Raw genomic sequence first — 13487 nt, forward strand, 5'->3', positions numbered from 1 at the left:
GGACACTCCCCTGGTGCTGATTTTGAAACTCAAGATAAGTACAGTTTTTTTCGCCGAAAAATCTGTTGAAGAAGATCGTAATTATAATTTTTGTGACGGGATTTCTAAAAGCAAAATTCAGTATAACCGCGAACATGCATTTGGCCAACTGAGCTGCGTCGCATTGAGAACGGACACACAACAATGGAGCCATATGTAGCTGTGCTGTCATGGAAATGGTACGTGTCGCTCGTTATTTATTTGTCAACTCTTTGTTACATTTCGTCTTCTGTCACTCATTATTCCATACCAGAGGAAATGAAAGAAGGATCGATTGTTGCAAACCTAGCTACAGATCTCAGCCTGGATGTGAAGACATTGAGTAAAAGGAAGATGCGACTCGATATCATCGCAAATAAGAAATATCTGGATGTGAACAAAGAGACTGGTGACCTGTACATTATTGAGAGGGTTGACAGGGAGTATATTTGCACGACAAAAGTATCCTCATCTTGCTATTTAAAGCTGGAGGTGATTCTAGAAAATCCTTTACGGATCTTTAATATAGAATTAGAAATATTAGATATGAATGACAACGCCCCACAATTTCGACGAGACGCAATTCATTTGGATATTTCTGAGTCAACGTCGGTTGGAGAGCGATTCTCACTGAGCAACGCAGTTGACCCTGATATAGGAACAAATTCAGTAAAAACCTACTTTCTTACTGAAACTGAACATTTTAATATTGAGGTTCAAACCGGGAGAGATGGGTCGAAATTTGCAGATTTGATCTTAAAAAAAGCTTTAGACCGGGAGCAGCAGGCTGTTCATAATTTGATACTCACAGCTGTAGATGGCGGTACACCTACACGTTCTGGGACTGCCAGCGTTATTGTTCATGTATTAGACACGAATGACAACGCCCCTTCGTTTCAGAACGAGAATTACCACATTAAAATAATGGAAAATTCTCCCATCGGAAGCCTTGTTATACATCTAAATGCCACTGACTTAGATGAAGGGACAAATTCTGATTTAACATACTCATATAGTCTGTATACATCAGAAAAAACGCAGGAAACTTTCAACTTAAATCCCAGCACTGGCGAGATCACTGTAAAAGGAATGTTAAACTACGAAGACTTCAAGATTTACGACATGGAAGTTATAGCAACAGATAAAGGAGCCAATAGCTTATCAGGGCAATGTAAATTAACAATTGTAGTTGAAGATATGAATGACAATCACCCAGAGATATCTATCAAATCATTTCAGAGTCCAGTCAAAGAAAATATAGATTTAGACACGGTGATAGCAGTGGTTAGTGTCGGTGATAAAGATTCAGGTGATAATGGAATAGTTGATCTTCATATTCCTGATAATATGCCTTTCAAACTGAGAGAATCCTCTGATAAGTATTATGAATTGGTAGTTTCAGAACCACTGGACCGTGAGAAGGTTCCAGAATATGACATCACATTCACTGTCACAGACAGAGGTATCCCTCCTTTATCAGATAATGAAACGATGACTTTAGAGCTGCTGGATTTTAACGACAATGTTCCTCAGTTCTCTCAGTCCTTCTATACTATACGTGTAATGGAGAATAACGCCCCTGGGGCCTTGTTGAGTTCCCTCACTGCGTTTGATCCAGACCTCCATGAAAATCAGTATCTAGTTTATTTTATTATAGAGAAGGAGATCGCCAACACCTCCATGTCCATGCTGTTCTCCATCAATCCAGAGAACGGTAATCTTTACGCACTCAAGACGTTTGACTATGAGATGGAGAAAGAGTTTCTTTTCCACATTGAGGCCAGAGACTCTGGTGTTCCTCCACTCAGCAGTAACGTGACGGTTCACATCATTATTGTGGACCAGAACGACAACACACCTGTCATTGTCTCTCCGTGGCGCGCGCACGGCTCTGTGGTGGAGGAGAAGATCCCCAGATCCACGGATAAAGGCTCTCTGGTTGCCAAGGTGATAGCCATAGACACTGACTCGGTGCTGAACTCGCGGATTACATACCAGTTTCTGCAGGTGACTGACGCCACCTTATTCAGTCTGGACCAATACAACGGAGAGATCCGGACCATGAGGATGTTCAGTTACAGAGATCCACGTCACCAGCGTCTGGTTGTTGTTGCCAAGGACAACGGGGATCCCGCTCTCTCTGCCACAGTCACCATCAAGCTGTCCACAGTGGAAACTGCTGTCAAGGCCTACTCTGACATGACTGAAGTGCCTCTGGAATATGACATCTTTTCGGACTTAAACCTGTATTTGGTCATCGGTCTGGGCTCGGTGTCATTTCTCCTCTTGATCACCATATTGGTCACCATCGTGCTGAAGTGTCAGAAACCCAAGGCCAGCAAAGCGGCTCCTCCCTGTAGGAACAGTGTGATCAGTGAGAGGAACTCGACCATCGCAGACTCCACCCTGGTCTCCAACGATGCCTACTGGTACAGTCTGTTTCTAGCGGAGACCAGGAAGGGAAAGCTGGTGGTTCGGCAGCCTCTACCAAAGGGCTCCAGGTACATCGTGTCCAGTATACCAAGGAGCACAGGGCTGACAGAGACTAGTGATTCGGCTGCCTCTACTCTTCAGGTGAGCACTAATAAAACATATGTCCTCCCAGATTTTTTTTTAATAACAATCATAATAACTGACATTCAATTATACTTTATTAATAATTTTAGGCTGTCGTCAGAGATCAAAATCAGGCTCAAAATCAAACGGAACATCAACGTTAACATGGCATAGATACTTTATATACCCATGAGACGATCATGTTCTTCTCTTGCAAATGAATTTAAAAAGTTGTGATTTTAAATATAAATTTAAAATGCAATTACAGAGTACATATAACGTCCTTTAGTCGACAGCAGTTAATATACAAACATCCAGAGCTCCCCAGTCAGCATTTTTCTGGCTTTCACTTACACTCCGTGTCGCTGTTCACCAGTTAAACATTCTGACTTGTGACGCTATAGTCGCCATGACAGTGCCTCACAAGCAACCAGACCACACAGTTGAAAATAGAGTGGATAGCTCCCGGTGCTGAATACGTTATGAAAGAATCATTCCGCGCTCACTTGACCCATGACAACAAATTCGTCATAATCAATGTATTTTAAAACTATTATTTTTCTCTGGCTGCTATTTCTGTTGCACTGTATCACCGAGGTAGGGGGACTTAATTTGCAGTGAAACAATGGAGGTACGTAACACTGGAAATGTTTGGATATATGTGTCTGCGGTTTTTGTTTACGTTTCAGTCCTTAACTCAGTCATCGCCGTTACTCATTATTCTGTCCCCGAAGAATTGGAAGAAGGATCTGTTGTCTCAAATTTAGCGTCTGATTTAGGCTTAGACGTGAAGACTCTTAGTAGGCGGAACGTGAGACTGGAGGTAGTATCCAATAAGAGATATCTGGATGTGAACAAAGAAACAGGTGAACTTTACATCGTAGAGAGGGTTGATAGAGAATATCTATGTGCGGTTAAGACACCAACATGTTATCTGAAAATGGAGGCTATCCTGGAAAACCCACAGAGGATATTTTATATCGAAATTGAAATCACAGACATAAATGACAACGCTCCCCATTTTCGAAGAGATACCATTAACCTGGACATTATGGAGTCAACCCCGGCTGGTGAGAGATTCTCTGTTAATAATGCCGTTGACCCGGATCTTGGCTCGAATTCTGTAAAAACTTACCTTTTGAGTGAAAATGAACATTTTGATATAGAAATCCAGACCGGAAGAGACGGTTCAAAATTTGCCGATTTAATACTAAAGAAGACTTTAGATCGAGAAAAGCAGGCTGTTCATTATTTAATACTCACTGCTGTAGATGGCGGCGTTCCCACGCGCACCGGTACAGCAAGTATCATTGTTCGAGTGCTGGACACTAATGACAACGCCCCAACCTTTGACAAAGACAATTACAACATTAACATTATGGAGAATTCACCTATTGGAAATCTCGTGATTCAGCTGAATGCTACAGACTTAGACGAGGGTAGAAATGCAGAGATCGAATATACATATAGTCTGTACACGTCAGAGAAAACGCAGGAAACATTTAAACTGAATCCTTCTACCGGTGAAATAACAGTCAAAGGAATGCTGAATTATGAGGATTTGACGATTTTTGATATGGAGGTAATAGCAACGGATAAAGGAGCTAACAGCTTATCAGGGCTGTGTAAATTAAAGATTTTAGTGGAAGACATGAATGATAATCACCCAGAAATATCAATTAAATCATTTCAAAGCCCAATCAAAGAAAGTGCAGATGTGAACATGGTGATTGCAGTTGTTAGTGTTAATGATAAAGACTCAGGTGATAATGGAATAGTCGATATAAGTATTCCTGGTAATATACCTTTTCAGCTGAGAAAATCATCAGACAACTATTATGAATTGATTGTCTCAGAGCCACTGGACCGTGAAAAGGTTCCAGTATATGACATCACATTTACTGTCACAGACAGAGGTATCCCTCCGTTGTCTGACAATGAAACTATGACTTTAGAGCTGCTGGATGTTAATGACAATGTTCCTCAGTTCCCTCAGTCCTTCTATACTATACGTGTAATAGAGAATAACGCCCCTGGAGCCTTGTTGAGTTCCCTCACTGCGTTTGACCCAGACCTCCATGAAAATCAGTATCTAGTTTATTTTATCATAGAGAAGGAGATCGCCAACACCTCCATGTCCATGCTGTTCTCCATCAATCCAGAGAACGGTAATCTGTACGCACTCAAGACGTTTGACTACGAGATGGAGAAAGAGTTTCTTTTCCACATTGAGGCCAGAGACTCTGGTGTTCCTCCACTCAGCAGTAACGTGACCATCCACATCATTATTGTGGACCAGAACGACAACACTCCTGTCATTGTCTCTCCGTGGCGTGCGCACGGCTCAGTGGTGGAGGAGAAGATCCCCAGATCCACGGATAAAGGCTCTCTGGTTGCCAAGGTGATAGCCATAGACACTGACTCGGTGCTGAACTCTCGGATTATATACCAGTTTCTGCAGGTGACTGACGCCACCCTATTCAGTCTGGACCAATACAACGGAGAGATCCGGACCATGAGGATGTTCAGTTACAGAGATCCACGTCACCAGCGTCTGGTTGTTGTTGCCAAGGACAACGGGGAGCCTGCGCTCTCTGCCACAGTCACCATCAAGCTGTCCACAGTGGAGACTGCTGTCAAGGCCTACTCTGACATGACTGAAGTGCCTCTGGAATATGACATCTTTTCGGACTTAAACCTGTATTTGGTCATCGGTCTGGGCTCGGTGTCATTTCTGCTCTTGATCACCATATTGGTCACCATCGTGCTGAAGTGTCAGAAACCCAAGGCCAGCAAAGCGGCTCCTCCCTGTAGGAACAGTGTGATCAGTGAGAGAAACTCGACCATCGCAGACTCCACCCTGGTCTCCAACGATGCCTACTGGTACAGTCTGTTTCTAGCGGAGACCAGGAAGGGAAAGCTGGTGGTTCGACAGCCTCTGCCAAAGGGCTCCAGGTACATTGTGTCCAGTATACCAAGGAGCACAGGGCTCACAGAGACTAGTGACTCGGCAGCCTCTACTCTGCAGGTGAGACAAGAATATCTTAATCTCATAACCCCAAAAGGTTTGGCCTTGAGGCTATGTATTGCCTACTTTTGTCGAGTAAAACAGTGCATCAAATGCAGCAATTTATCAGTTGTCTTCATCCATATGTCTTTATCTATATATCCATATCTGCATCTGCATCTATCTATCTATCTATCTATCTATCTACACTCTATTCTCCACTTTTGATGCAATCATACGCACATGTAGCCTGATTTTTTTTTAGTGTTATTGATTATCATTGCCTATAAATTTTATAATTTCACACCTTTTGTCAAGTGTAAATAGCAATATCACCAGCGTTTCTTGGTTATCAGTTTCCTGGTGCAAATCGTACATATTTCATGCCTATTAAAGTTTTTAAATGACACATTACAAAAAGGTTAACTTAAAAAAGACAAGTAAATAAGAGAACAAACAATGTAAGTTCACGGAGTGTCGCTGCTGGAGAGACAAGCAAACGCCTGTGTTCGTGTCGACGTAGCACTGCGTCATACTGACTACGGATGAACAGTAACTGATGAAGAGCTTGGTGGCTTTACATCCATTAAAAGGAAAAAGGAGGAGACCTTACAATAATTTCAATCACAATGAATTAAACATATTTCAAAAGTCTAACTGCAGCAAGAAGATTTACTTTTGGAAAGCGGGTTAAACATATTTTCAGAAATGATGTCACCACAATTTAAGCCGGGCTTCAGCTACACGTTGGTTTTTATTCTGTTCTGCGACTGTTTCAACATAACTACATCGGTCACTCACTATTCCATACCTGAAGAAATGAAGGAGGGATCAATCGTCGCTAATCTAGGTGCTGATTTGGGACTGGATGTAAAAGCTCTGAATACACGGAGGATGCGTCTGGATGTTATTGCTAATAAGAAATACTTGGACGTGAACAAAGAGACAGGGGAATTGTACATCGTCGAAAAAATTGACAGGGAGAACCTCTGCATATCAAAGACAACATGCTTTCTTAAAATGGATGCAACACTTGAGAACCCAATCCGAATGTTCAACATTGAATTGGAAATATTAGACATTAATGACAATGCGCCTCATTTTCGAAGAGACACGATGCATCTGGATATATCTGAATCAACGCCAGCAGGCGAAAGGTTCGCATTAAACAATGCAGTCGATCCAGATATAGGTCTGAACTCGATTAAAACCTATTTTCTCAGTGAAAGCGAACACTTCGATATTGAAATTCAGACTGGTCGAGATGGCTCCAAGTTTACTGATTTAATTCTGAAAAAGCCTTTAGACAGAGAACAGCAGGCTGCTCATAATCTAATACTTACGGCGGTCGATGGTGGAGCTCCTACCCGCTCCGGCACTGCCCGCATTATTGTTCGAGTGCTGGATACAAACGACAACTCCCCTCAATTTGACAAACAAAATTACAGCATTTATATGACAGAGAACTCTCCGATTGGGAGCCTTGTGGTTAAACTTAATGCTACTGATTTAGATGAGGGATCTAACTCAGAAATTGTGTATTCATACAGTTTATATACATCAGAAAAGGCGCAAGAAACGTTTAGCTTGAATGTGAACACTGGTGAAATAAGAGTGAAAGAAATGCTGAATTATGAAGATTTAAGGGTCTATAATATGGAAATCATAGCTCGGGACAAAGGCGTTAATTCGTTATCGGGGCAGTGCAAACTAACCATTAACGTGACAGATATGAATGACAATCATCCCGAAATATCGATTAAATCATTTCAGACTCCCGTCAAGGAGAATATCGCTTTAGATACAGTAATATCAGTTATTAGCGTAAGTGATAAAGATTCGGGGGATAATGGAATTGTTGATATCAGTATACAGAAACATTTACCCTTTGTGCTTAGGAAATCATCTAACAACTATTTTGAGCTGGTAGTCTCAGAACCACTGGACCGTGAGAAGGTTCCAGAATATGACATCACATTCACTGTCACAGACAGAGGTACTCCTCCTTTATCAGATAATGAAACTGTGACTTTAGAGCTGCTGGATGTTAATGACAATGTTCCTCAGTTCCCTCAGTCCTTCTATACTATACGTGTTATGGAGAATAACGCCCCTGGGGCCTTGTTGAGTTCCCTCACTGCGTTTGACCCAGACCTCCATGAAAATCAGTATCTAGTGTATTTTATTATAGAGAAGGAGATCGCCAACACCTCCATGTCCATGCTGTTCTCCATCAATCCAGAGAACGGTAATCTTTACGCACTCAAGACGTTTGACTACGAGATGGAGAAAGAGTTTCTTTTCCACATTGAGGCCAGAGACTGTGGTGTTCCTCCACTCAGCAGTAACGTGACGGTTCACATCATTATTGTGGACCAGAACGACAACACACCTGTCATTGTCTCTCCGTGGCGCGCGCACGGCTCTGTGGTGGAGGAGAAGATCCCCAGATCCACGGATAAAGGCTCTCTGGTTGCCAAGGTGATAGCCATAGACACTGACTCGGTGCTGAACTCTCGGATTACATACCAGTTTCTGCAGGTGACTGACGCCACCTTATTCAGTCTGGACCAATACAACGGAGAGATCCGGACCATGAGGATGTTCAGTTACAGAGATCCACGTCACCAGCGTCTGGTTGTTGTTGCCAAGGACAACGGGGAGCCTGCGCTCTCTGCCACAGTCACCATCAAGCTGTCCACAGTGGAGACTGCTGTCAAGGCCTACTCTGACATGACTGAGGTGCCTCTGGAATATGACATCTTTTCAGACTTAAACCTGTATTTGGTCATCGGTCTGGGCTCGGTGTCATTTCTCCTCTTGATCACCATATTGGTCACCATCGTGCTGAAGTGTCAGAAACCCAAGGCCAGCAAAGCGGCACCACCCTGTAGGAATAGTGTGATCAGTGAGAGGAACTCGACCATCGCAGACTCCACCCTGGTCTCCAACGATGCCTACTGGTACAGTCTGTTTCTAGCGGAGACCAGGAAGGGAAAGCTGGTGGTTCGACAGCCTCTGCCAAAGGGCTCCAGGTACATTGTGTCCAGTATACCAAGGAGCACAGGGCTCACAGAGACTAGTGACTCGGCAGCTTCCACTCTTCAGGTGAGAGTCAGTTCATGATCCAATGCGGTTTTTGCACCGGATGTGGTGTATCTTTTGGCGTTTCATTCTTTGTGTGTGTGTGTGTGTGTGTGTGTGTGTGTGTGTGTAAATATTCCCATTCTCATAAAAATAACGAAGCCACGTCTTTCTATGATTTTAAATCACTTAAAGTGTCCAAACTAAAATCAAAACAAAATTCTGAGCTTAAGTATACTGCTGATAACTTAGAATCTACACAAATGCTTTTGATATCGTTTTGATTTGCAATAAACTTTACACAGTTAACTGAAAACAAACAAACAGAAAAACAAACAATCAAAGAAAAAAAAAAAAAAAACCCTGAGATTAGCCAAAGTCAGCGTGTATGGTGGTCGCGGGGTAACCCAAAGGACGAAGTCTTTATCTAGAGGCAATGGCACATATACGCGCTCTGAAATCGCATTTTCATAACTGTTAAAGTGCGTTTTTGTACTGGAACACTACAAACTCTTTAATCTAAACTACATGAACAAAACGAAAAAAAAGTGCATTATTCTGTCAAATATTATCTGAACATAACCGTGAACTGAAATTATTTGAAGTCACCTAAAAAAGAGAGAAAAACAATCACTCAACTGAATACCACCACTACTGCGTCTATAAATTAGGCTAGTGTTATTATTATTGTTTTTATTATTATTGTTATTGTTGTTGTTAATCTAAGACTGTTTCGTATTGTCAGGTATTCCCGATGAACTGTTAAGCCATAAACTGAGTAAATCCCAAATGCATGCATAACCAGTATATTAAGCATTTAAAACGTGTAGGCCTGATACTTACACGAAGCGTCGCTGTTAACTCGTCAAATGAACTGTGGTGTGAGATCACGGTCGCCATGACAGTCTTTCATGGGATTGCTATGAGGCAAACGGATAGCTCCTGGTGCTGAATTCACGTGGCCTATAAAACACGATTCACGATTTCTGGACAGAGCTGTCGTTTGTGATTTTCAGTGTGGGCCATAACATTATTTTCAAAACTTAAAGACTTTCAAGTTTTTACACTAAACGGAAGGGAACACATATGACTGAGGCAACAATGGATGCCCATTTCTCTTCCGATCACTGGATAAGGTATGTGCTGCCATATCTTCTTTTTGTTGCCACCTATAATACAGTTTCTGCGGTAACACACTACTCCATTCCTGAGGAACTAGAAGAAGGCTCCGTCGTCGCCAATTTAGCTGGAGATTTGGGATTAGATGTGAAGACGCTTGTCAGACGAAACATGCGTTTGGAGATCATTGCCAATAAAAAATATCTGGACGTGAACAAAGAAACTGGGGAGCTATATGCTGTTGAACGAATTGACAGAGAATCACTTTGTCCTGCCAAGACCTCCTGTTATCTGAAAATGGAAGCCATCATTGAAAACCCTAAAAGAATATTTTACATCGAATTAGAAATAACGGATATAAATGACAACGCACCCCATTTTAGAAGAGATACAATAGATTTAGATATTTCGGAAGCTACCCAGGCTGGCGAACGCTTTTCTGTTAATAATGCAGTGGATTCAGACGTTGGTTCAAACTCTGTGAAAACATACCTTCTGAGTGAGAGTAATTATTTCACAATAGAAATTCAAACTGGAAGAGATGGCTCAAAATTTGCTGATTTGATCCTGAAAAAGAATTTAGACCGGGAGCAGCAAACTGTTCATAATTTAATTCTCACAGCTGTAGATGGCGGTACACCTGCACGTTCAGGGACGGCCAGCATCATTGTTCATGTTTTAGACACTAATGACAACGCCCCTACCTTTGAGGAAGAGAATTATCACATCATTATAATGGAAAATTCTCCCATTGGAAGCCTTGTGAAACGTCTAAATGCTACTGATTTAGATGAAGGGTCAAATTCTGATTTAATATACTCATATAGTCTTTATACATCAGAGAAAACGCAAGCAACATTCAATCTAAATCCCAACACAGGCGAGATCACTGTAAAGGGAATATTAAACTATGAAGATTTCAAGATTTATGATATGGAGGTTATAGCAACAGACAACGGAGCCAATAGCTTATCAGGACAATGTAAATTAACAATCATCGTTAAAGATATGAATGACAATCACCCAGAAATATCTATCAAATCGTTTCAGAGTCCAGTCAAAGAAAACATAGAATTAGACACAGTGATAGCAGTGGTTAGTGTCGGTGATAAAGATTCAGGTGATAATGGGATAGTTGATCTTCATATTCCTGATAATATGCCTTTCAGACTGAGGGAATCTTCTGATAACTATTATGAGTTGGTAGTGTCAGAACCATTGGACCGTGAGAAGATTCCAGAATATGACATCGTATTCACTGTAACAGACAGAGGTTCTCCTCCATTATCAGATAATGAAACTATGACTTTGGAGCTACTGGATATTAATGACAATGTCCCTCAGTTCCCTCAGTCCTTCAATACTATACGTGTAATGGAGAATAACGCCCCTGGGGCCTTGTTGAGTTCCCTCACTGCGTTTGACCCAGACCTCCATGAAAATCAGTATCTAGTTTATTTTATCATAGAGAAGGAGATCGCCAACACCTCCATGTCCATGCTGTTCTCCATCAATCCAGAGAACGGTAATCTTTACGCACTTAAGACGTTTGACTACGAGATGGAGAAAGAGTTTCTTTTCCACATTGAGGCCAGAGACTCTGGTGTTCCTCCACTCAGCAGTAATGTGACGGTCCACATCATTATTGTGGACCAGAACGACAACACTCCTGTCATTGTCTCTCCGTGGCGCGCGCACGGCTCTGTGGTGGAGGAGAAGATCCCCAGATCCACGGATAAAGGCTCTCTGGTTGCCAAGGTGATAGCCATAGACACTGACTCGGTGCTGAACTCTCGGATTACATACCAGTTTCTGCAGGTGACTGACGCCACCTTATTCAGTCTGGACCAATACAACGGAGAGATCCGGACCATGAGGATGTTCAGTTACAGAGATCCACGTCACCAGCGTCTGGTTGTTGTTGCCAAGGACAACGGGGATCCCGCTCTCTCTGCCACAGTCACCATCAAGCTGTCCACAGTGGAGACTGCTGTCAAAGCCTACTCTGACATGACTGAGGTGCCTCTGGAATATGACATCTTTTCGGACTTAAACCTGTATTTGGTCATCGGTCTGGGCTCGGTGTCATTTCTCCTCTTGATCACCATATTGGTCACCATCGTGCTGAAGTGTCAGAAACCCAAGCCCGGCAAAGCGGCTCCTCCCTGTAGGAACAGTGTGATCAGTGAGAGGAACTCGACCATCGCAGACTCCACCCTGGTCTCCAACGATGCCTACTGGTACAGTCTGTTTCTAGCGGAGACCAGGAAGGGAAAGCTGGTCGTTCGACAGCCTCTGCCAAAGGGCTCCAGGTACATTGTGTCCAGTATACCAAGGAGCACAGGGCTGACAGAGACTAGTGACTCGGCAGCCTCTACTCTGCAGGTAAGGAAAACCTCACATCATCAAAACTTCGGACGCATCACAGATATTAGGAGTCAACATCTACAAATTTCAGCTGTAATGTCATGGCAAATTTGTTGAGATTCTGCTTAAGATTCCAGCAATTCATCAGTCTTTCTTCAAATTCTTGTTCACTTTCCTCAAGTTAAGTTTTTTATCTGAGTCACTCCATGTAAGAGTTTGTCACTCTCCCATATTAAAGTCACTGTAAATTTAAATATTTTTTTACTCGTCAAATGCAATGCTGTATTGATACCTTTTTCTAGTGTTATCTTTTTAACTATCCTTTCAAGAACAGACATGAATTCAAATGCAAGCGATTTTTATAACTTTTTTTTTTTTTTAAAGTCAAATTGTAAAGCAATTTTCATCTTAGATTCATATATCTAGGGAGTAGCATATTTTTCCTTCATGAGCCAAGTTTAGATATGAATATCCATTGCAAACTGTGTGACAGAAGGTGTTTCACTGGTACCACTATATATAAACAACTAATAATAATTTTCAAATATTGCAACAGCCACAAAATACTCATAGGCAAAATCAGTCCACAAGTTTGTAGATGAAAAAATGTATACATGTTAATTGCATAAGATAATATACGAATCAAATCCATTATCAATAAATGTTTGAGTCTAGCCTCTATACAATGGCACATCACGCACTAGATATTGTATCATCTCATCAGTTGTTGCAAACAATTAAATCAGAGTGAAGAATAGTGAATAAATTATCAGTTAAATGAATTATCCAAAGTCAATGTTTCATTAGCTAATACTTAAATTTTTTAGCCCTTCCAGGACTTGGGACCATAAGGCAATTGACTCATCATTAAGTGCATGCCATTTAACCCATTGTTCATCAGGAATATGTTTGTGGATGTGGACATTGCTGTCTGTAGTTGTTCACCACCACACTGTAGAATTAAACTGTACACCACATTTAGAGCTATGCACATAAATATAGCAATGGAGTTGTATAAGGTATCAGGTTCTGTTCTCCTGTATCATGAGTCAAGTAAATGTATGTCACTGTTGATTGGCTGCGCTGGTTTGTCTTCTTTAGATGCCTAGTAAATTGGATAAAGGCCATTCAACCCCCTAATTAGCTCATGAAATACATATCTTGGTTAACACATAAGTAAATATTAAACTATGATGTATGCTACACAGCTATTAAGGTACCACTAAAAACATTTGGTGACCAAGGTTAATTCATTAATCACTCCCAAGCTTGAATAATTCCTGACCGTTCATTTATAATTTAGGTTTTAATTTAGCAAAATGATCATCACATACAT

At 41.6% G+C, this 13487-nt stretch overlaps 3 protein-coding genes across 3 annotated transcripts; all 3 read left to right on the forward strand.

Moving 5' to 3' along the window:
• The first annotated feature begins 3100 nt into the window (after positions 1-3100).
• LOC115366260 (protocadherin alpha-C2-like) lies at positions 3101-6130 on the forward strand. Its single transcript, XM_030061618.1, has 2 exons — positions 3101-5639; positions 6105-6130. Exons 1-2 carry the CDS (start codon positions 3200-3202, stop codon positions 6128-6130), a joined length of 2466 nt encoding a protein of 821 aa, XP_029917478.1. The 5' UTR covers positions 3101-3199.
• A 20-nt stretch (positions 6131-6150) lies between these two features.
• On the forward strand, positions 6151-8707 carry LOC115366261 (protocadherin alpha-C2-like). Its single transcript, XM_030061619.1, has one exon. It carries the CDS (start codon positions 6290-6292, stop codon positions 8705-8707), a length of 2418 nt encoding a protein of 805 aa, XP_029917479.1. The 5' UTR covers positions 6151-6289.
• Positions 8708-9707: 1000 nt separating this feature from the next.
• On the forward strand, positions 9708-12268 carry LOC115366262 (protocadherin beta-16-like). The gene has a single exon (XM_030061620.1). It carries the CDS (start codon positions 9752-9754, stop codon positions 12266-12268), a length of 2517 nt encoding a protein of 838 aa, XP_029917480.1. The 5' UTR covers positions 9708-9751.
• The last annotated feature ends 1219 nt before the right edge of the window (positions 12269-13487 follow it).

The sequence above is a fragment of the Myripristis murdjan genome, chromosome 10 (assembly GCF_902150065.1).
Source record: "Myripristis murdjan chromosome 10, fMyrMur1.1, whole genome shotgun sequence".
Taxonomy (NCBI): domain Eukaryota; kingdom Metazoa; phylum Chordata; class Actinopteri; order Holocentriformes; family Holocentridae; genus Myripristis; species Myripristis murdjan.

Bases quoted from the DNA above. Each gene is read 5' to 3' on its own strand.
- LOC115366260 (XM_030061618.1), top strand. From the start codon at position 3,200: ATGGAGGTACGTAACACTGGAAATGTTTGGATATATGTGTCTGCGGTT. The intron at 5,640-6,104 runs GTTTGGCCTTGA...GTGTCGACGTAG, and splicing joins TAATCTCATAACCCCAAAAG to CACTGCGTCATACTGACTAC.
- LOC115366261 (XM_030061619.1), top strand. From the start codon at position 6,290: ATGATGTCACCACAATTTAAGCCGGGCTTCAGCTACACGTTGGTTTTT.
- LOC115366262 (XM_030061620.1), top strand. From the start codon at position 9,752: ATGACTGAGGCAACAATGGATGCCCATTTCTCTTCCGATCACTGGATA.